This window comes from Canis lupus, chromosome 18 (assembly GCF_003254725.2).
Source record: "Canis lupus dingo isolate Sandy chromosome 18, ASM325472v2, whole genome shotgun sequence".
Taxonomy (NCBI): domain Eukaryota; kingdom Metazoa; phylum Chordata; class Mammalia; order Carnivora; family Canidae; genus Canis; species Canis lupus.
This window is the reverse complement of record NC_064260.1, coordinates 6,389,830-6,411,638: the sequence shown is the minus strand read 5'-3', so window position 1 is coordinate 6,411,638 and position 21,809 is coordinate 6,389,830. Positions and strand designations below refer to the sequence as shown.

At 43.5% G+C, this 21,809-nt stretch overlaps 1 protein-coding gene and 1 long non-coding RNA gene across 9 annotated transcripts in view; one reads left to right on the top strand and one right to left on the bottom strand.

The window, feature by feature from the left end:
* BLVRA (biliverdin reductase A) overlaps positions 1-2,758 on the top strand; it is a 77,251-nt gene extending 74,493 nt beyond the window's left edge. For all 8 annotated transcript variants that reach the window (XM_035702013.2, XM_025449247.3, XM_025449248.3 and 5 more), the window contains one exon: positions 2,404-2,758. In XM_035702013.2, the coding sequence (XP_035557906.1) occupies positions 2,404-2,662 (259 nt within the window). In that variant the 3' untranslated portion in view covers positions 2,663-2,758. The remainder of the gene's footprint in view (positions 1-2,403) is intronic.
* The window catches only part of LOC112661287 (uncharacterized), a 43,023-nt gene extending 22,031 nt beyond the window's left edge, over positions 1-20,992 (bottom strand). The window contains exon 1 of the long non-coding RNA XR_003137583.3: positions 20,793-20,992. This is a non-coding gene — a long non-coding RNA (uncharacterized LOC112661287). The remainder of the gene's footprint in view (positions 1-20,792) is intronic.
* Between the last annotated feature and the right edge of the window lie 817 nt (positions 20,993-21,809).

The following is a 21,809-nucleotide window of genomic DNA, read 5'->3' as shown; positions in this document are numbered from 1 at the left end:
GAGCTTGTAAAAAATCATTTATTTTTAAAAATCTGAGTCAATGCAAAATTTCTAGATGATTGGACACCTTAATATTACTAGTTTACTGATTTAACTATCGTCTCTTAGATTCTTTGTCTGACCTGAATATGAATTTTTGATTTATGGGCTATCATTGATTCATATATAGGTCATTTTAATGACTTCTAGAATAGAAAACTTGCTGAACTGTGGCTCTTCAGAGCAAATGCATCCCTGCTCAGTTTACATGGCCCTTGGTGTAGTGTGCCCTGTGACAAAGAAAAGCCATCTTATCCTGCAAATGCATTCTTGGCTCCCAACAGTGCCTGGGAGGAATGCTTGGGACCTGTGGGCTTCTTTTCTCTCTCCCCCAAAGCTTGTCCCAGTCTGCAGACCAGATTTCTTACAGCTACAAGAAGAGGTCTTTCTTGTTATTATTACACATTAGGAGCCTCTGTCAGTTGTTTCCAACACAATTTGTTAAGTTATAGCTGCCTTCAAACGACACCGTAGAATACAGCAGAATAGCTGTGGACAGGGAGGAGAGTAGGCATGATCTTGAAGGGTCATCATAAAAGGATTTGCAAGACCAAGATCCTTACCTGAATCCCCATTGTGCCAATGCTAGTGTTAGTGAATGCTTATTGAATGCTTCTATGTGCGAGGACATAGCCCTTTAACAAGGATTTTCTCATATAATCTTTATACCAACTCTTTGAAGTGGCCATTATTACTATCACCTAGGAAACTGAGGCTCGAAGCAGTTCAGAAACTTGCTAAGGGCCCAGAACTAAGTGATTGTGTGAGACTCACACTTAGCCTGTCTCCTGACTCCAGAAGGTCATGTCTTCTCCCCAAAGTGCATGGGAAGGGCACAAGAAAGGACTATCCTAGAAAACACACCACGCCCTGTCTTTCCCTACAGCAGTCCTCACCCACCAGTGAGGCAGGTATCGCTGTCTTAGATCCCAAGGTCATCCAGGAAACCCCAGTGCAACTGATTCTCACCCATGTTCTTTCCATCATACCAGTTTTCACACTTTGTAAAAATAAACAGAATACTTTTTTAAATACAAATATTATGTGGATAGTCAGTATATAGAAGAGTTGTAAGTTTGAGCTCTCTTGTTGAAGCCAGCTGGTAGGAGTGGGGTTGAAGGCATGCTTGGTGTTGACTGCTCTCCCTTCAGGGCCTGGAGAGAGCACTGTTAGAAATCACCACCTCCACCAGGCTTGCAGGCAAATGCTAGTACTAGGGATGTAGATGTAGTTGAACACCTCCCTGTAGAAGGTGAGAAGCAAGGAGCATTTTTTATAGGCAGTCCATGCTCAAGGAGACAAATGCAAATATTTGCAGATGAAGGTTTCATGAAGAGGAAGAGTGGAGGTAGCTGTGAGTTCAAAGCTTGTGTTTTGGGTTGGGAATGTCTGGAGCTAAGTGTTGTCCAAGCCCAAAACTTTAGTGGACCACGTCCCATCCTAACCCTACTCCATTCAGTTGGCAGTCAAGTGCCAGCAGTCAATATCCTCACTTAAATACATGATTAGGAGATTAGGAAACCAGAACTTTTCAAGTTTTTAGCTGATAGGCCCTACAAAATAAGGGACTTATTCTGTCAACATCTTCCTGGTGTCTCCCTGCATGTTTGGGTATTGGCATGGCTTTCCCTTTATGTACTTCTGATCTTCTCTTAAACATTCACCTTTGCGTTCTAGTGTGGGTCTTGGTAAGCTAGGTTAGTCAAAGAGGTTCATAGACTTTTTGAGAATGTATTGAAAGCACTCTAAAAACTCATTCCATTAAAATGCACATACACATGGAAAAAACAGTTTTGCATGGATTGCCTGTAGCCCTTATCTGGATCCCTTAGATCTGTGATACTCAGGGTAAAAACAAATGAGAGAAGGTAGGGGGAAGGAGGGAGAGACAAGGGGGAGGGGGCTCGGATGGGGCAAATAGGTGATGGGGATTAAGGAGGGCACGTGTTGTGGTGAGAATGGGTGATGTAGGGAATTGTTGAATCACTATATTGCACACCTGAAACTAATTTAACACTATGTAAACTAACTGGAGTTTAAAACTTTTTAAAGAGTTATGGATAAGGCAGTCACAAAAGGAAAAAAACAAGCAACTGATGGTCACACAAAAATCATTGAATGAATTCTATTGTTTAATGGCAAAATTAAATGAAGGACTGTTTGGCAGTAAAGTTGGGAACAATCACCCAAGGCCTCTGGGTGGCTGGTGGAGGTCAAGATGCCACCTGAGACACTACATTGAGCAGCAGCTTCAGGGAAGATGGGTACAAAATGAAGACCTGTTACTAGGTTCTCAGGTACCAGCAAACATCCACTTGCTCTCCCTTGTAATTTCTAACATTTGCGATTCTTTTGTCTTTGCAGTCCACTCACATGGATTGAAGAGAAAGGGCCTGGTCTAAAACGAAACCGACATTTAAGCTTCCATTTTAAATCTGGTTCCCTGGAGAACATGCCAAATGTAGGAGTCAATAAGAATATTTTCTTGAAAGATCAAAATATATTTGTCCAGAAACTTTTGGGTCAGTTTTCTGAAAAGGAGCTGGCTGCCGAAAAGAAGCGCATCCTGCACTGCCTATGGCTTGCAGAAGAAATCCAGAAATACTGCTACTCAAAGAAGTGAAGGATGCCTGCAGCACTTCTAAGATGGGACCATAGTTTCCTTTTTATGAAGAGTTGACCTTTATTCTTACAATTAAACATATCTTGGGTAAACAGACTTTGTTTACTGTCCCGAACTGTGTTGGGAGTGATATTTGGGATTTGGGGGCATATGGCATAGGCACGAGGAAAGAACTGACCTTGGGTGAATTGAGCTAAATGCTTCATATTCCTGATTTCCTTCACTCTTCCCAATAGCCCTATCAGATGGGGTTAGTTTATTTTACCAGGTTTGTTTTCATTAGTACGTTAGAAAACCTTGTTTGAAGTCACCTAGATATTAAAAACCAAACCAGCCTTTAAACTCTGCTCATGTACTGAGCCACTGCAAAATAGTACATAGAAGCCTATTTTTTTTTTAAGATTTTATTTATTCATGAGAGAGAGAGAGAGGCAGAGACATAGGCAGAGGGAGAAACAGGATCCATGCAGGGAGCCCGATGTGGGACTCGATCCCGGGACTCCAGGATCATGCCCTGAGCTGAAGGCAGATGCTTAACCACTACGCCACCCAGAGGTCCCCCCTCCCCGCTTTAAGGAATTTTATTTCCCTCAACAAACTTTCATTGGGTGACTATGGTAGGTGCCAGGGATTCTAAAAATGAGTAAGACATAGCCACTGCCCTCAATAACTCACAGTGTTGAAAGGGAACCAGTCACACAAACCAGTCATTGTAATGGAATAGTGCCAGTAAAAGAGAGATGCCCCTGGTTATCTGGAGGAAGGTTCAGGGAAAATCCACAAACCAGATCTTGAGAACTAGGTTAGCTGTGTAAAGATCAGAGGAGGACTTTCCTGGCAGAGGACTGACATGAGCAAAGAGAAGGAAGCAAGAAACAGCCTGGAACAGTGTGGCTGGAGCATTGTCTTTGGAGGAGGGAGTCCCAGAGACGTGAATCTGATTGTGGGATCCCGATAAGCTAGATGAAGGAGCTGGGGTCTTATATGTTAGGCAGTACAGAGGCACTGAAGGGTGTTATTTAACAGGGGAGTGATGTGGTCAGGTTTCCAATTTAGGTACTCGGAGGGCTGCCAGGAGGAAATGAGACCGGAGACCAAGAAGGAGGCATCCAATTGAGACCCAACAAACGTGTTCATACTTGCAGCTCTTGGTTTATCTAGACTTCATTGCTCCTGTTGAGAGACTGCTGACCCTGAGGCAGATTCCCAGGAATCTGCTCTTTCATTCCATTGGTGGTCCTATAGCCTTTTTTTCAAAGCTTGTGTTAGATTTCTTGCCTTTGTGTCTCCCTCTTGCTTTTTGCCAACCACCACCCCATTGTTAGGTTTAACCAGTTCAGGAGCTAGGAAGTCATTGATCTGTTTTCTACCTCGGTTTCCATTGTTCTGTCACCATATACCTCAAGGTAAAACAGGCAGATATATTTATTTAAATCTAAAACCCAAAAATCCTTAAGGTTATTCCTTTATTTGCTATGTAAAACAAACTAATAAATCTCAGTCAGTTGGTTCTCTTGTTTTGTTATTCACATCAAATATCCCTGGAGGCCAAGACATATATCTATTTTTGTATGCTGTATAGGATCTAGCATGAGGCAAATATCAAATATGATTAAAATGTAGTGCAATAGCCTCTCCCATTTGGGGCTAGTAACTCTATTTCAAAAACATTAGCCATATTTGATATTAAGAGGTGGGCATGAATATCAAAACCAGAGTTGTACAGTAAAGTAGTATAAGCCAATTTTATTCAAGACATTTACAATAGAGGAAAATAGACTTCAGTATAGAACCAGGCTCAATTCCAAATACAGCATGGCCAAGTGGGGGGCTTATAGCCAAAGGGCAGGGTGGGGATCAGTGGATGCAAAATGACTAAGAGGAAACATCAAGGGTGGGGGCATTCTGTCTAAACCAACTTGACAAGGTTCTTCCTGAAGGTAGGCCAAGCACGAGATACTAGGGCTGGGAGATGAGGGATTTGATCAGATAGGGTAGGAATGCTTACAGAACTTAGTAGGATTTTTGCTAAATTGGGCAATGCGAAGACAGATTTGGAAATGCAAAGATCAAGGTCTAGTTGAGAAAAGGGTTCAGAGCAAGCTGACTAAAGTTTGATCAAAATCTATTATGGGATGTATGATTACTAACTGATGACTACTCATCTCAAGCTTGTTTCATGTGTAGTCAAGAGACTAAAAATGAAAACATCCATTAGTTTTACTAATTGGCAAGAACTGCAGAAGGAGAAGGAAGGGGAGATGAGAAAACAGAACCTGGGGAAATGGAGCAGCAGTCCTTTATTTAAAAAATTATTTATTTAAATTCAATTTAATACATGTGTAAAAAAAATAAATTTTTTAAAAAGGTAAAAAAAAAAGTAAAAATAATTTTTTTAAAAATACATGTGTATTACTTCCATGGGTAGAATTTAGTGATTCATCAGTCACATATAACACTCATTTACATCAAGTGCTCATTACATAAAGTGCCTTCCTGAATGCCCATCGTAGTCACCCCATCCCCACCCAACCTGTTTGTTCCCTATATTTAAGTGTCTTATGATTTGTCTATTTTTACCTTATTTTATTTTTTCTTCCCTTCCCCTGTATTCACCTGTTTTGTTTCTTACATTCCACATATGAGGGAAATCATAAGGGCTTTCTCTATTTCACTGAGCATAATACCCTCTAGTTCCATCCGTATGGTGGAGCAGCAGTCCTTACTCTGTTTACAACTGCCCTCCACGTCCTCTGGGGCTACTGAAGCCATTCTGGCTCTACCCTAATAATACCCTACATTAGTACTCCTTCCTCTGAAGGCCACCCAATCGTACTTCTCTTCCAGGGTTTCACTGAAGCAACGAAGCCACAAGTATCCGTTGCCATTTGTATAAAGTACCCAAAAGATGGTGAGCTTTGCTCTTCTCCCCTGCCTTAAGGCTATCTTGACTTCCCTGGAAGGCTTAGTGGGAGAAGGGGGGATTTGAGGTCTGAGATTTCAGAACAAATTTGGCTTTCTGTCCAACTAGAAAAAAGCCTTTTATCCTACTGTACTTGTAAGTGCTGCGGGTCTTGTACTGTACTTGTACTTTATCCCACTATGCTTTTAAGTGTTAGGGGATCCTCCAGGAGGAAAGTAGTGCCCTTGATCCCTCTTCTCCTCACCCACTTCTGTGGTAGGAGCAACCTGCCTTAGTGGTAAAGCTTCAAGAAAGAGACTAAGCAGCAAAGCCCAGTCATCCTCCAGATGCATCTGAGTTCTGTTTGTCCGTGTGGTAGGTAGCAGGGGAAGGCTCTTCCTCTGCAGTGGGATGATCTGAAGCTTAGAAAGTTAAGTTATTCAAAGGGGAGAGTAGCAAACCTATTTGGCTATAGAACCTAGCTACATTCCCCAATCAGCTTGATCATAACAAAACATTCTTTTTTTAAAAAACTCCATCTTTCTCCTGCATTTATAGCTGAATTGGTCCCCAGATTTGGAAAGGAGAAAAAGAAATATTCTTTGCTGGTCTCTTAAAGCCTAACAATAAATTCTCTCATGGTCCACTGCTGGAAGGAATCAAGGGGAAAAAAAATTTGACACTGGAGTTCCTCAAGAGGAGACTTCTTTTTGGGAAAGTCCCTGCGAAGCCAGTGCATTAGTATTGTTGATGTTGGAGATGGAGGGGGATGGGAGGGGGGACTGTAATAGAAGCAGAAGCCTTGCAGACCTAGGTTGATGGGTTGAAAGGAAAAAGATAGACATGCCTCTCTCCAAAAGTAATTAACAGGGATTTAGTGCAAAAGATGGGGGATAAGAGGCTCAAGACAACTAAGTCTTTGATACTCAAAATGTGGTATGCTGACCAGCAGCCTTGGCTTTGGCTTAGCCTGGAAACTTGTTAGAAATGCAAATTCTCAGGCCTATCTCAGACCTACTGACCCAGAATCTCCTTTTGAATAGGCTTGCCCAAATTAGTCTCTTGGAGCTTTTGGACTAGTAAGGAAGAAACTCAAATGTTACTCAAATATTAGCACAACTACAAAGAATACTAAAAAGAGGATTTAAAAATCTTGTGCCAGGGAAGAGTTTTTCTAGGCAAGAAGTTAGGAAAGCCTTCCCTAAAGAATGCACTGAAACCTGAAGATTGAGAAAGACTTTTGCAGAGAGCAGGCAAAGGATGTGAAGAACATTCTAGGTAGAAAGATTAGCATGTGCTAATCTGGACCCGTGTCCAGCTATGCCTAAGGTCAGCAGTACTCCCTGATGTATTGGGTATTGACAACTTAAATTCCCCTTTGTTAATTCTAGTTGGCTTTTCCAAACCTAGCTTTCTTTTCTTCTTTTTTAAGTTGTGGAATGAGAACGGGCTACTAGCATTGCAAACTCTCTTTTGCTTGCTAAAAAATTGTATTAATTACTATTTATTAAGCAAGCAATATGCTCCAGGCCTGATGCTAAGAGTTTTATATACATTATTCCATTTACTCTTTATAATTCTCATAGAAGGCCGTATGCAGCAAGCACTTTTCATTCATCTTTTTTTTTTTTTTTTTATGATAGTCACAGAGAGAGAGAGAGAGAGAGAGAGAGGCAGAGACACAGGCAGAGGGAGAAGCAGGCTCCATGCACTGGGAGCCCGATGTGGGATTCGATCCCAGGTCTCCAGGATCGCGCCCTGGGCCAAAGGCAGGCGCTAAACCGCTGCGCCACCCAGGTTTCCCTCATCTTTTTTTTTTTTTTCAAAGATTTTACTTATTTATTCATAGAGACAGAGAGAGAGAGAGAGGCAGAGACACAGGCAGAGGGAGAAGCAGGCTCCATGCAGAGAGCCCAACGTGGGACTCGATCCAGGGTCTCCAGGATCACGCCCTGGGCTGCAGGCGGCGCTAAACCGCTGCGCTACCGGGGCTGCCCTCATTCATCTTTTTAAACACATAATGAAACTGAGACTCAATTTACGTGGCATGGCCAAGTTCCCTTAACCTAAGTTAGGAGTTGGCAAAGGCCAACTCCAGCTGCTGATTCCCTGTTTATATAATGGTTTATGGGAACACAATCGTGCTCATTTATTGATGTGTTGTGTATTATTGCTTTCATGCTATAGTTGCAGAGGTGCGTAATTCTGATAGAGACCATATGGCCCACAAAGCCTAAAGTATTTACCATCTGGCCCTTGACAGAAAACTTTTGCCAACCCCTGTTTTGGTGGAAGCCCAGAGGTGACCTCAGGCCTCTCTGGCTGCGGATTTCCTTTCAGTCCCCATGCTGCCACTCATGTCAGGATTAAAGGTATAGGCACTGCCGTGACATAAATATCAAACCACAAAGTGTAGAAACTGCCATAAGCACATAGGATACACTTTCCAAATTTCATTGTTAACTGTTTCTGGTTTTAGTATGCATCGTTCATTCGTTAGTTTGTATTCAACCAGCAGTAACGACCTATGATGTATATATGCTGTTTATGCTGGGCTGTGGGGGTACTGAAGTGAGTAAGACTCGGCTCTGCCTCAGGATGCTGACAGCTTACAGAGGAATGGCTAACACCAACTGGAGTGTGTGTCCTAGGAGAGGCATAGCTTGAACCTACATACCAGAGAGGAACACTTCCTTATGAGATGTCTGGGAGGAAGTGGCATTTGGGTGGAGCCAAACAAGATGTAGGAAAACACAGAATCTGTTCAGAACAAAAGTTAGTGGTGTAATTTGACAACACGGAGGAATGCTAGGAGATGACTGGGAGGTAGGAAGGGGGAAGGGCCTGTACCTGGAAGACTCCAGGTACAGAGGATTGACTCTCAGAAGGTGACCAGAAGGCTGCTCTGCAGCCCCAGATACACTGCTGAAGTGGTTTACATCCTTGATAAAATCATCTGATGTTTCTGGGTTTTTTTTCCCCTCATCTTAAAAGGAGTGGAACCTGGTATCTTCAGAGTTCTTCCAGGAGGATTTTGAGCAAGAGGCTATCATGAGTGGTGTTGTATCTCAGGACAACAGACCCTGGAGAGAAGGGGGTTACGGCCCATGTTTTTCTCCCCAGACACGGGGCTAAAAGCAGAGCTACTGCCTTGGAGAGAAAGAAACTTCATTTAACAACAGCTGGGTTATTGTAGAGACGCAGGGCCAATGCACAGAACCATAAAACGGGGTTTCCTCTTTTCTATGGAGGAGAATTCATGTAAATCTTTCCAGATGAATCTTGATCAAGAGAAATAACCATATTAGAAATGTGACTTGGGAATTTCTATGCGGAGAAAACCAGGGCCTCTGAAAGAACGACAGTTCATGTAGTTTTAATGTGAAATAGAGTTGATCAGATGTAAAGAGGCTGCTGCTTGGGCCCAGGAAGTAAAGTTTTTTCTTTTCAACTTGGGATCCAGAAAGCTCACTAGGAGGGAGATAGGAGGGAAGAACATTATGCAAGAATGCAGAGTCACTACAAATGAGGATGCAGCCACAGAAAAAGAAGCCTGTTCACTGCCTAAGCCTGGTAGCAAAGTCAGAGAAAACCAGGGAGCTGACAGCCACCTCACCTTTCTAACCCAGGACAGATTTCTTACTTGGATGAAAATGCTCGCATGGCCATGCCCAGCTGTATTCTTTATGACAACTGTAGCCATAGACAAAAGAGATTGAGTCAAGAATCCTCTTATACTTTCTTTGTGAGATGGTCCTTCTACTCCTCATTCTTTCTGGCTGAGAGTGCCAGAAATTTACCCAAGAGACCTAAATCAAGGCTGAGCCACCCCGCCCCCTTCAGTTTGCAACATGCCTGGCTAGCACTTTCTTTTTCATTAATTTGAAATTTGAAATTAGATGTAATTAATGTATAGTGTAACCTTAGCTTCAGAGGTAGAATTTTATGATTTATCAGTTGCTTAAAACACTCAGTGCTCTTACATCAAGTGCCCTCCTTAATGCCCATCATCTAGTTATTCATCCACCTACCTATCTCCCCTCCAGCAACACTCAGTTTGTTTCCTGAGGTGAGAGTCTCTTATGATTTGTCTCTTGCTGTTTTCATCTTATTTTTCCTTCCCTTCCCCTATGTTCTTCTGTTTTGTTTCTTAAATTCCACATGAGTGAAATCATACAGCATTTGTCTTTCTCTGATGGACTTATTTCACTCAGCATAATACCCTCTAGTTCCAGCCACGTCACTGCAAATGACAAGATTTTGTTCTTTTTGATGGCTGAGTAGTATTCCATTGTATATATACACACCTTTTTTATCCATTCATCTGTCAAGGGACATCTGGATTCTTTCCATATTTTGGCTTATTGTGGACATTGCTATGAACATTGGGGTGCAGGTACACCTTTGAATCACTATGCTTGTATCCTTTGGACAGATTCCTAGTAGTGCAATTGCTGGGTCATAGGATAGCTCTATTTTTAACTTTTTGAGGAATCTCCACACTGTTTTCCAGAGTGGAAATGCACCAGCTTGCATTCCCACCAACAGTGTAAGAGGGTTCCCCTTCCTCCATACCCTTCCCAACATCTGTTGTTTCCTGAGTTGTTGATTTTAGCCATTCTGACAAATGTGAGGTAGAATTTCATTGTGGTAGAATTTCATTTGTATTTCCCTGATTCCAAGGTCTGTGGAGCATTTTTTCATGTGTGTGTTGGCCATGTGTAGGTCTTCTTTGGAGAAATATTCATGTCTTCTGACCATTTCTTGACTGGATTGTTTGTTTTTTGGGTTGTGGGAGTTTGATGAGTTCTTTATATATTTTGCATACCAGCCCTCCATCTGTCATTTGCAAATATTATCTTCCATCCCGCAGGCTGCCTTTTAGTTTTGCCGACTGTTTCCTTCACTGTGCAAAAGCTTATCTTGGGGCAGCCCCAGTGGCCCAGCGGTTAGCGCTGCCTTCAGCCCGGGGTGTGATCCTGGAGACCGGGGATGGAGTCCCACATCAAGCTCCCTGCATGGAGCCTGCTTCTCCCTCTGCCTATGTCTCTGCCTCTCTGTCTCTCTCTGTGTCAGTCATGAATAAATAAATAAAATCTTTTTTTTTTTAAAAAAGCTTCTTATCTTGATGAAGTCCCAATAGTTCATATTTGCTTTTGTCCCCCTTGCCTTTGGAGATGAAGTCTAGCAAGAAGTGGCTGCAGCCGAGTTTGAAGAGGTTGCTGCCTGTGTTCTCCTCTAGGATTTTGATGGATTCCTGTCTCATATTTAGACTTTTTATTCATTTTACTTTTATGTAAACTGTGTAAGAAAGTAGTCCAGTTTCATTCTTCTACATGTGGCTGTCCGATTTTCCCCAACATCATTTGTTGAAGAGACTTTCTTTCTTCCATTGGAATTTTATTCTAAAGAATTTTCTTGCTTTGTCGAAGATGAGTTGACCATAGAGTTGAGGGTCCACTTCTGGGTTCTGTATTCTGTTCCATTGATCTATGTGCCTGCTTTTGTGCCAGTACATGCTGTCTTGATGATCACAAATTTGTAGCCTCACTTGAAGTCAGGCACATAATGCTCCTTTGGCTATTTGGGGTCTTTTCTGGCTCCATACAAATTTTAGGATTATTTATTCCAACTCTGAAAGAAGCCCATGGTATTTTGATAGGGACTGCACTGAATATGTAGATTTCTCTGGGTAGCACAGACACAATATTTATTCTTCCAATCCATGAACATGGAATGTGTTTCCATGTCTTTGCATCTTCCTCAATTTCTTTCATAATTGTTCTGTAGTTTTCAGAGTACATGTCCTTTACCTCTTTGGTTAGGTTTATTCCTAGGTATCTTAGGTTTTTGGTGCAATTGTAAATGGGATTGACTCCTTAGTTTCTCTTTCTTCAGTCTCATTGTTAGTGTATAGAAATGCAACTGATTTCTGTGCATTGATTTTATATCCTGCCACATTGTTGAATTGCTGTATGAGTTCTAGCAATTTTGGAGTGGAGTCTTTCCACATACAGTATCATGTTAGCTGCAAAAAGGGAGAGTTTGACTTCTTTGCCAATTTGAATGCCTATTATTTTTGTTGTCAGATTGATGCTTGGACTTCTAGTACTATTCTGAACAACAGTGGTGAGAGCGGGCATCCCGACATGTTCCTGACCTTAGGGGGAAAGCTCTCAGTGTTTCTCCATTGAGATGATATTAGCTGTGGGCTTTTCATGGATGGCTTTTATGATATTTTGGTGTGTGTCCCCTCTAGCTCTATACTTTGAAGAGTTTTAATCAAGAAAGGATACTGTATTTTGTCAAATGCTTTTCTGCATTAATTGAGAGGATCATATGGTTCTTGTCTTTTTCTTTCATTAGTGTGATCTATCATGTTAATTGATTTGTGAATGTTGAACCACCCTTGCATCCTAGGAATAAATCCGACTTGGTCGTGGTGAATAATCGTTTTAGTGTACTGTTGGATCCTGTTGGCTAGTACCTTGGCGAGTATTTTGACATCCATGTTCATCAGGGAAATTGGTCTGTAATTCTCCTTCTTAGTGGGGTCATTATCTGTTTTTGGGATCAAGGTAATGCTGGCCTCATAGACTAAGTTTGGACATTTCCCTTCCATTTCTATTTTTTGAAGCAACTTCAGTGGCATAGGTATTATTTCTTCTTTAAATGTTTGGTAGAATTCCCCTCGGAAGCCATCTGGCCCTGTACTCTTGTTTTTTGAGAAGTTTTTGATGGCTGCTTCAATTTCCTTGCTGGTTATCCATCTGTTCGGGTTTTCTGTTTCTTCTTGTTTCAATTTTGATAGTTTACCTGTTTGTAAGAATGCATCCATTTCTTTCAGATTGCATAATTTGTTGGCATACATTTGCTCATAATATATCCTTAAAATCATTTGTATTTCCTTGGGAGTTGGTCATGATCTCTCTTCTTTTATTCATAATTTTACTAATTTGGGTCTTTTTTCTTTGTAATAAGTTAGGGGTTTATCTATCTTATTAATTCTTTCAAAGAACCAGCCACCAGTTTCACCAGTTTTTTTTTATCTGTTCTGCTGTTCTGGTTTTTATTTCATTGGTTTCTAGCATAGTCGTTACCATTTCTCTTCTGCTGCTTGGTTTAGGCTTTATTTACTGTTCTTTCTCCAGCTTCTTTCAGTGTAAAGTTAGCTTGTGTATGTGAGACTTTCCTAATTTTTTGAGACAAACTTGTCTTGAAACGTACTTCCCTCTTATAACCACCTTTGCTGTATCCCAAAGATTTTGAACAGTTGTGCTTTCATTTTCATTAGTTTGCATAAATCTTTTTAATTTTCTTTAATTTCCTGGTTGTCCTATTTATTCTTTAGTAGGATATTTAACCTCCAAGTGTTTGAGTTCCTTCCAAATTTCTTCTGTGATTGAGTTTAAGTTTCAAAGCAATGTGGTCTGAAAATATGCAGCAGATAATCCCAATCTTTTGGTATTGTTTGAGACGCAATTTGTGACTCAGTATGATCTATTCTGGAGAAAATTCCAGGTGCAATCAAGAAGAATGTGTATTCTGTTGCTTTAGAATGGAATGCTCTGAATATATCTGTGAAGTCCATGTGGTCCGGTGTGTCATTCAAAGCCCTCATTTTCTTGTTCATCTTCTGCTTAGATGATCTGTCCACTGCTGTGAGGGGGGTATTGAAGTCGTCTACTATTAAGGATTATCTACATGTTTCTTTACCTTTGTTATTGTTTTGTATAATTGGCTGCTCCCAAATTAGGAGCATAAATATTTATAATTGTTAAATCTTCTTGTTGGATAGACTTTTTAAGTAGGATATAGTATCCCTCTTTATTTCCTACTTCAGTTTTTGGTTTAAAATCTAATCTATCAGATACAAGGACTGCTACCCCAGCTTTCTTTTGGGGTCCATTTGCATGGTAAGCTGTTTTCCACCCCCTCATTTTCAGTCTGAAGGTGTCTTTACTTCTAAAGTGAGTCTCTTGTAGACAGCATACAGATAGGTCTTAGTTTTTTAACCAATCTGATACCCTGTGTCTTTTGACTGGAGCATTTGCCCCATTTACATTCAGAGTTAACAATTGAAAAATATGAATTTATGCCATCATATCACCTGTGAAGTCCCTGTTTCTGCAGACTGTGTATCATTGGGCTCCCTCTTCACTAGCAGGATCACCCTTAATATATCTTGTAGGGCTCGCTTGGTGGTCACATATTCTTTCAGTTTCTGTCTGTCCTGCAAACTCACTCTTTCCATTCTGAATGACAGTCTTGCTGGGTAAAGTATTCTTGGCTCTATGCTTTTCTCATTTAGTATCCTGATTCTATCATGCCAGCCCTTTCTGGCCTGCCAGGACTCTGTGGATAGGTCTGCTGTTAATCTAATATTTCTCCATCTGTATGTCAGGAATCTGTTGTCTTAACCTGCTTTCAGGATTTTGTCTTTATCTCTGAAATTTGCAAGCTTCACTATTATATGTCAGGGAAATGATCTATTTTTTATTGATTTGGGGAGGGGTCCTCTCTACCTCTTGGATATGAATGCATGTTTCCTTTCCCATATTCTGGAAGTTTTCAACTATGATTTCCTCAAATATACCCTCTGGCCCTCTCTGTCTTGTGCCCTCAGGAATTCCAATAATTTGATTTTTTTTTCCCATACTATCAGTTCTCTCAGAGCCTCTCCTTATGGGATGTTTTTCTCTCTTCTCAGCTTCCTTCCTTTCCACCAACTGGTCTTCTATGTCAGTTATTCTCTCTTCTGCTTAATTTACCTTGGCTTGTCAGAGAAAGATGCAGTTTAGGCTGCATCTCAATAGAATATTTTAAATTTCAGCCTGATTAGATCTCATTTCTGCACTAAGAGATTCTCTAGAGTCTTTTATGCTTTTTCAAGCTCAACTTGTAACTTTACAATTGTTTTCCTGAATTCCGTATCTGACATTTTACTTAAATCTGTATCCATAAGATCTGTGGCAGAGTACCGTCTGGTTCTTCCTTTTGTTGTGAACTCCTCCTAGTCATTTTGAAGAATGGCTATGTGAGTGAACAGAATCAAAAATATTAACCATGACCCAAGCAAAATACATACTAGCATGTCCGAAGAGATCAGGAACCAGAAAAGAAAAGAAAAAAGACAACAACAACAACAACAAAAACAAGTAAAAACAAGCAAAACAGAACTAAAAAGAGAAGGAAAAAAAGCAGGGGAATAGAGAGGGAAGAGAGAATATAATCTCACAGAGTGAACCATACAGGGTGATCCACTTGGTCCTGAGTGTATTTTGGTCTGTGTGTTAGAAGATACTAAATTCCAAAATTATAAGAAAGCCAAAAGTTTTACATATATATACATATATAACTTATATATATATAACTTGTAGTGTTTTATATATATAACATTATATACATATACATATATATACATATATGTATATAATGTTATATATATAATGAACCAATCCAGCCTCAGTTCATGATTTATGGCAGAATAAGCTGAGAGCCTCCTCCCAGGCTTGCTGACCTATACCTGTTTCCCTGCTCCAGTGCTTGGGAACTCTGCTGGCTAAGGCATCCCTGTTATTTCTGTGTCTCTGGGAATTTTGAGACCCCATTGTCCCACATGTAATTCTGCCCCACTTCACCACTGAGCACCTTTCAGGCAGGAAAGTCTGAAACAGGAACAGACTTCCAAAGGTCCCAATTTTGAGCTCCAGGGCTATGTCACTTTCTGGTAGCAGACTTACGAAGTCTCCCTTCCCGCACTGTTCGTCTTCTGATATATTCCCCTCCATTTCTCTTCTCTGCCCTCCTACCTTGCAAAAAAAAGTGGTACCTTTTCTACTTGTACAGTTCCAGCCATTCTTTCCTTACATTTCAAGTTGAATTCATATGTGTTCAGGATGGTTTTACAGTTATCTAGCTAAATTAAGGGGACCAGGTAAAATGGGGATTCCCTACTCTTCCACCATCTTGCCTCTAACCTCGTATTTGAGCAAATTATAGCTGAGAACTTCCCAAATCTGGGGAAGGAAATAGGCATTTGAGTTAAGGAGGCACAAAGAACCCCCACCCCAAAAAATCAATAAAAATAGGTCAACACCCTGACACATAATAGCAAAGCTTGCAAATTTCAGAGACAAAGAGGAAATCCTGAAAGCAGCTCAGGACAAGAGGTCCATAGCCTACAGAGACAGGAACATAAGAGTGGCAGCAACCTATCCACAGAGACCTGGCAGGCCAGAAAGGACTAGCATGATATAGTCAGGGTACTAAACAAGAAAAATATGCAGCCAAGAATAATTCAACTGGCAAGGCTGTCATTTAGAATAGAATAGATAAAGAGCTTCCAGAGACTGAAAAAAATTGTGATCATTAAACCAGTCCTGGAAGAAAATATTAAGGGGATCCTTTAAGTGAAGAGAGAGCCCAAAAGTAACAAGACCAGAAAGGAACAAAGAAAATATACAGAACCAGTGACTTTACAGGTAATACAACAGCACTAAATTCATACCTTTCAATAGTTACTCTGAATGTAAATGGGCTAAATGCTTCAATCAAAAGACACAAGGTAACAGACTGGATAAAAAAGCAAGACTCATCAATATGCTGTCTACCAAGAGACTCATTTTAGACCAAAGACACCTCCAGATTGAAACTGAGGGGGTGGAAAAACATTTATCATGCTAATAGATATCAAAAAAAAGCTGAAGTATCAATCCTCGTATCAGACAAATTATATATCAAACCAAAAACTGTAATAGGAAATGAGGAGGGATACTATATCATACTTAAAGGGTCTATCCAACAATAAGATCTAACAATTATAAATATTTATGCTTCTAATTTAGGAGCAGTCAATTATATAAAATAACCAAGTTAAAGAAACACATTATTAATAATACAATAATAGTAGAGAACTTTATCACCCCACTCACAGCAACGGACAGGTCATCTAAGCAGAAGATCAACAAGAAAACAAGGGCTTTGAATAACACACTGGACCAGATGGACTTCACAGATATATTCAGAGCATTCCATTCTAAAGCAACAGAATACACATTCTTCTTGAATGCACATGGAACATTCTCCAGAATAGATCACATACTGGGTCACAAATCAGATCTCAACTGATACCAAGAGATTGGGATTATCTGCTGCATATCTTCAGACCACAATGCTTTGAAAGGAATTTTCAATTTGGAAGGAACTCAAACACTTGGAGGTTAAAGAGTATCCTACTAAAGAATGAATGGGTCAATCAGGAAATTAAGGAAGAATTTTAAAAATTCCTGGAAATAAATGAAAATGAAAAAACAACATTTAAGTACCTTTGGGATACAGCAAACACGGTCTTAAGAGGGAAGTTAATAGCAATACAAGCCTTTCTCAAGAAACAAGAAATGTCTCATATACACAAGCTAAACTTACACCTAATAGAGCAGGACAAAGAACAGCAAATAAAGCCTAAACCAAAGAGTTGAGAATTAATAAAGATCACAGCAGAATTCAAACAAATAGAAACTAAAAGAGGAGTAGAACAGATGAATGAAGCCAGGAGCCAGTTCTCTGAAAGAGTTAAAAAGAGACACTCCTAGCCAAACTTATCAAAAAGTAAACAGAAATGAACCAAATTAATAAAATCTTGAATGAAAGAGGGGAGATCATAACCAGCTCCAAGGAAACACAAACAATTATAAGAACAAATTATGAGCAACTGTATGCCAACAAATTAGGCAATCTGGAAGAAATGGATGCATTCCTACAAACAGGTAAACTACCAAAATTGAAACAGAAAGAAATAAAAAGCCTGAACAGACCCATGCCAGCAAGGAAATTGAAGCAGTCATCAAAAAAATCTTCCAACAAAAACAGAGGAGTTCAGAGCTGGTGGCTTACTAGGGGAACTTTAGCAAACATTTAAAAAAGAATACCTGGGGGATCCCTGGGTGGCGCAGCGGTTTGGCGCCTGCCTTTGGCCCAGGGCGCGATCCTGGAGACCCGGGATCGAATCCCACATCGGGCTCCTGGTGCATGGAGCCTGCTTCTCCCTCTGCCTGTGTCTCTGCCTCTCTCTCTTTCTCTCTGTGTGACTATCATAAATAAATAAAAATTAAAAAAAAAATAAAATAAAATAAAAAAGAATACCTATTCTTCTGATGCTGCTTCAAAAAATTGAGAAAAGCAGCAATGTGCCCTGGAGCCGGACATCAGAGCACACAGCAGGATCCCTTGAGGGCTTTCCCAGTTTTTCAACGGTTAAGGCAGTTGTGTGCAGCTCCACCCCCACTCAAAAAAAGATAAGCCTACTCTTCCCTTAGTCAGATGTCAAGTAATATTGATAGAAATCTCTCAAATTCTCTGACTGGGACCAAATGTCACAAAATCGCTTGAGAAATCTCAGGAAATCAAAGGTCACTGCCTGAAACTTGGCCAAAATCTTCTGAGAGATTGGACCTAATCGGCCAGGATCTATGGTCAAATTAGCAAAACCTGGGGAGACATCTCATGGGAACTCTGCAGGGGTGGTAGCTCCCTAGCCTTGAGGTTTGTGCTAGGTAATAGCTGGTGCTTGGATATTCCTGTTTGGGGAACCCTGGGAACAACTGGCATTCCACAAAGCTCACATTCTGATGTTGGGGTCAAAACAGAGCACTGAAATAGGGAGGAATGGGTCTCTGGGACACTTACTTACTTTACGTGAGAGGCAACAGACAGAGAAGGGCATTAGGTACAGGAACAGGAAACGAACCTTCGAGCTGACTCCCTGGAGGGCTTTCCCAGGCATTTGATATTTCAGGACAGTCTGTCTCACCTGCAGGAACAAGCCCACCTCCCACCTTAACTGATCTCACATGGTCTCAGTCAAATCTCCTGAAATGTCATCCAAATCTTATACGTTCTCATGCCCAGCAGGCAAGACCTAGTGTAAAAATTCATGAGGAAAAAAAAAAACACACACACACACAACAACAAAAAAAACTCATGAGAACTCTGGCCAAAGGTCCTGGGGCCTTGGAAGGAACCGGTAGTCCCTAACAGAACCTAATTTGTGCCCCTAAGGAATGCTCATGCCAGGCTTGGGCACAACTTCCAACATACCTGGTTTCGGAAATGCTCCTAGCCACATGACCTACAGGAAGCCACAAAATGCCTCACACCGAAGTCAAGGTGTTTCACTGTCCTGGGTGAAGGGGGGTAACAAAGAAGTCCTGAATTCAGGAAGAATGGGCCCTGTGGGCTCTTATTCCCAATAAACCAGCGATGACAGAAACTGGAGGTAAGGAAGAGGACGACGAAGCCCTGGGCCCCAGAGCAGATTACTTGAGAACCCAGGCAGGATACCTGGGGCTTCCCCAGGCTTGCAACACATTAAGGTTATCTGTGTTTGCTCACAAACCCCTCAGAAGAAAAAGATAAGGTACCTAATTTCTTAGCTAGATCTCATGTAAACTTGGGGCAAATCTCCCAATTATCTGACTACCTCTCAGGAATCCTTCAACCAAATCTTGCAGGAACTCAAGACAAATCTCACAAGATCAAAGTCCATCCTTGGACAGTGGGGGGTGAGGGTGGGGGAGGGGGCAAATCTGAGAAGTCGGGCCAAATCCTGCCAGGTCCATGACTAAATCTGGCCAAGCCCTGGGATGAAATCTCAAAGGGACTCAGCAGGGGCGGGAAGTCCAGAGCCCGGTTGCCCGGCGGCAGGATAGGCAGCGTTTGGCCATTGCCCATCGGGGAACCCTGAGAACACCTTGTGGGCATCTCCCCAAGCCCACAGACACCATTCTGATGCTAGGATAGAAATGGAGCCCTGAAATGCAGAGGAATGGACCTCCAGTCCCCTGACCACGGTTATGTGGAAGGCTAGAGACACGGGAGTGCATTAGGGACAGGGAAAACCCAGGAGCCTGGGAGCTGGCTCACTGGAAGATACCTCACTGGCAGGCTCCCTGGGGGCTTTCTGGAGCTTGTGATATTTCAGGACAGCTGGTGGCAGTCACCACTTGTAGGTACGGGCCACCTCCTGCATAGACAAGTATCAAGTCATCTTGAGGCAAATCTCCCGTGTTCTTGTTGTCCCCAAGATTACATATCTGAGAAAGCCCACACCGATGCAAACACACGAGGGTTTATTTACAATCTCAAGCTTGGGTCCAAGTATACTCGACACAGCCACACAGCGGAGCAGGGACTTGGACCCCCAGGTGGGTTTCAGCTTAGTTTTATGGGCTGGTCTAGGGGACCGCCAGAAGGGCTGGAGGAATTTCTCAAGTTCTGTTTACATTCTGATATGGGGCTTTCAAGGGCATTGAGCCCTGTTCTTATTCTAATATGGGGGCTTTCTAGGGTGTTAAGCTGTAAGCTGTTTTTTTTTCCCTGTAACTGAAGTAATGTAAATTCCAGCTCTTATTCACAGAGGCCTGGGATGGCTGTACTTGTGCTAACACTGACCTTAAAGTGGAACGGCCTTAATTTTCTCGGCCTCCACAATCTCAGTCCTAATCTTGTGAGATCTCATCCAAATCTCCAAGACGTCAGGTCCTGCCAGCAAGATCTGGGGGGGAGGGGGGGTCCAACCTGGTGAGACCTCCGGACAAAGCTCCGGGTCCCCGGGAGGAACTGGCTCGCCCTGGCTGGACCTACTTTGTTCTCCTTTATTTATTTAAAGATTTTGTTTATTCCTGAGAGACAGAGAGAGAGAGAGAGAGAGAGAGAGAGAGGCAGAGACACAGGCAGAGGGAGAAGCAGGCTCCACGCAGGGAGCCCAACGCGGGACTCCATCCCAGGACTCCAGGGTCACGCCCTGGCAGAAGGCGGCGCTAAACCGCTGAGCACACCCCCCCCCCCCCACTGCCCTGTTGTCCCTCAGCAGGTGGCGTCCGCACGTACCAGGATCCAGGATCGGACCCAACTTCCTAAGAGGCCCACCTTCAGGAAGGCTCCCAGACATTACCTACCAGAAGACACGAGGTGTGACCCGGAGGCGCCTGAGGCTTCGGGACCCCGGCGGGAGCGGGCTGACAGGCAGCAGCGCAGACAGGAAGCACGGCGGGCGCGGGCGCTCCGGGCCACGTGACACCGCGGGGGGGGGGGGGCGAGGGCATCCTACCGAGCCCGCGCGCGGCAAACCTTGCGGGGGGAGCCCTGGAAGAGACCCAGACGCCGCGCTGACGTGCCGCGACCCGAGCGCCTGCCGCCGCCAAGGCCTCCAGTTCCGACCCCGCTTACCTGAGGGGACACGAGGGAACTAGGGACGCGGAGCAGGCGCGAGACCGAGCTGGCGCAGGACCACTGCAGGCCCCGGGGGGCTTTCCCTGGCGGGTAACATTTGCCAGCAGTGCACGGGGCGAGGCCACCGGACAAGCACGCCTCCCGCCTCTGCCGGGTCTCCCGCCATGTTGCAGCGAACCTCCGCGGTACGGATCCCAGCACGGCCCCGCCGCCTCTCGCAAGGCCTCGCTCCAAATCTTGCGTGGTTTCAGGGGACGCTTGCGTGATCTTGGATCAAATCTCGGGAGATTTCAGTCCTAGTCTCGTGAGACCTCCCTCAAGGCTTTCCTTCCAGGCTCGCCGGCCCGCAGCCCCGAGCCCCTGAGAGCCTCTGGAAGGTGGGGCTGGCACGTGCGGCGATTGGCGATGGCGCATGACTGGGGGCACTTCTGCTTTCGGAAGGGCTCCGCGACGTGAGCTCCGGAAAGACACAAGGTGTCCGCCCCGAACGCCCTGCAGTCTCAACCCCCCCCCCCCCGCCCGGGGAAGCATCAGGGGAGGGCTGCGGGGGGGGGGCGGGGAGGGACGTGGGGGGAGGGGCTGATGGCCCAGGCCACCCTGCAGTCTCAGCCCCCCCTGCCCTCCCCCGGGAAGGGGGCGTCACCAGGGAGCGCTGAGTGCAGGCCCGAAGCGCCCCGAGGCCCTGCTCCCCAGCAAGCATCAGGGGAGAGCTGCGGAGGGCGGGCGGGGCAGGGGGAGGCCTGGTGCCCCAGAGCCAGCCGACAGCCACAGGCCACCCCAGGGCCGCCTCGCGGGAACTGGGCCCAAGTCCCCTGAGAAGTGAGGCCACATCGCACCCGCTGGAGACTGGCCTCCCAGGAGAGCTGGGGAGAAGCATCCAGGGACCTCAGCAGGGCTGGGACCTCCCTAGCACTCCAGCATCCCGTGCGGGAAGCCGGCAACCCCTGGCTTGCTGCTGATGCCGCAGACGCCATTCTTTCGTTGGGATCCATTGGTTGCAGTGAACTGGGGAGG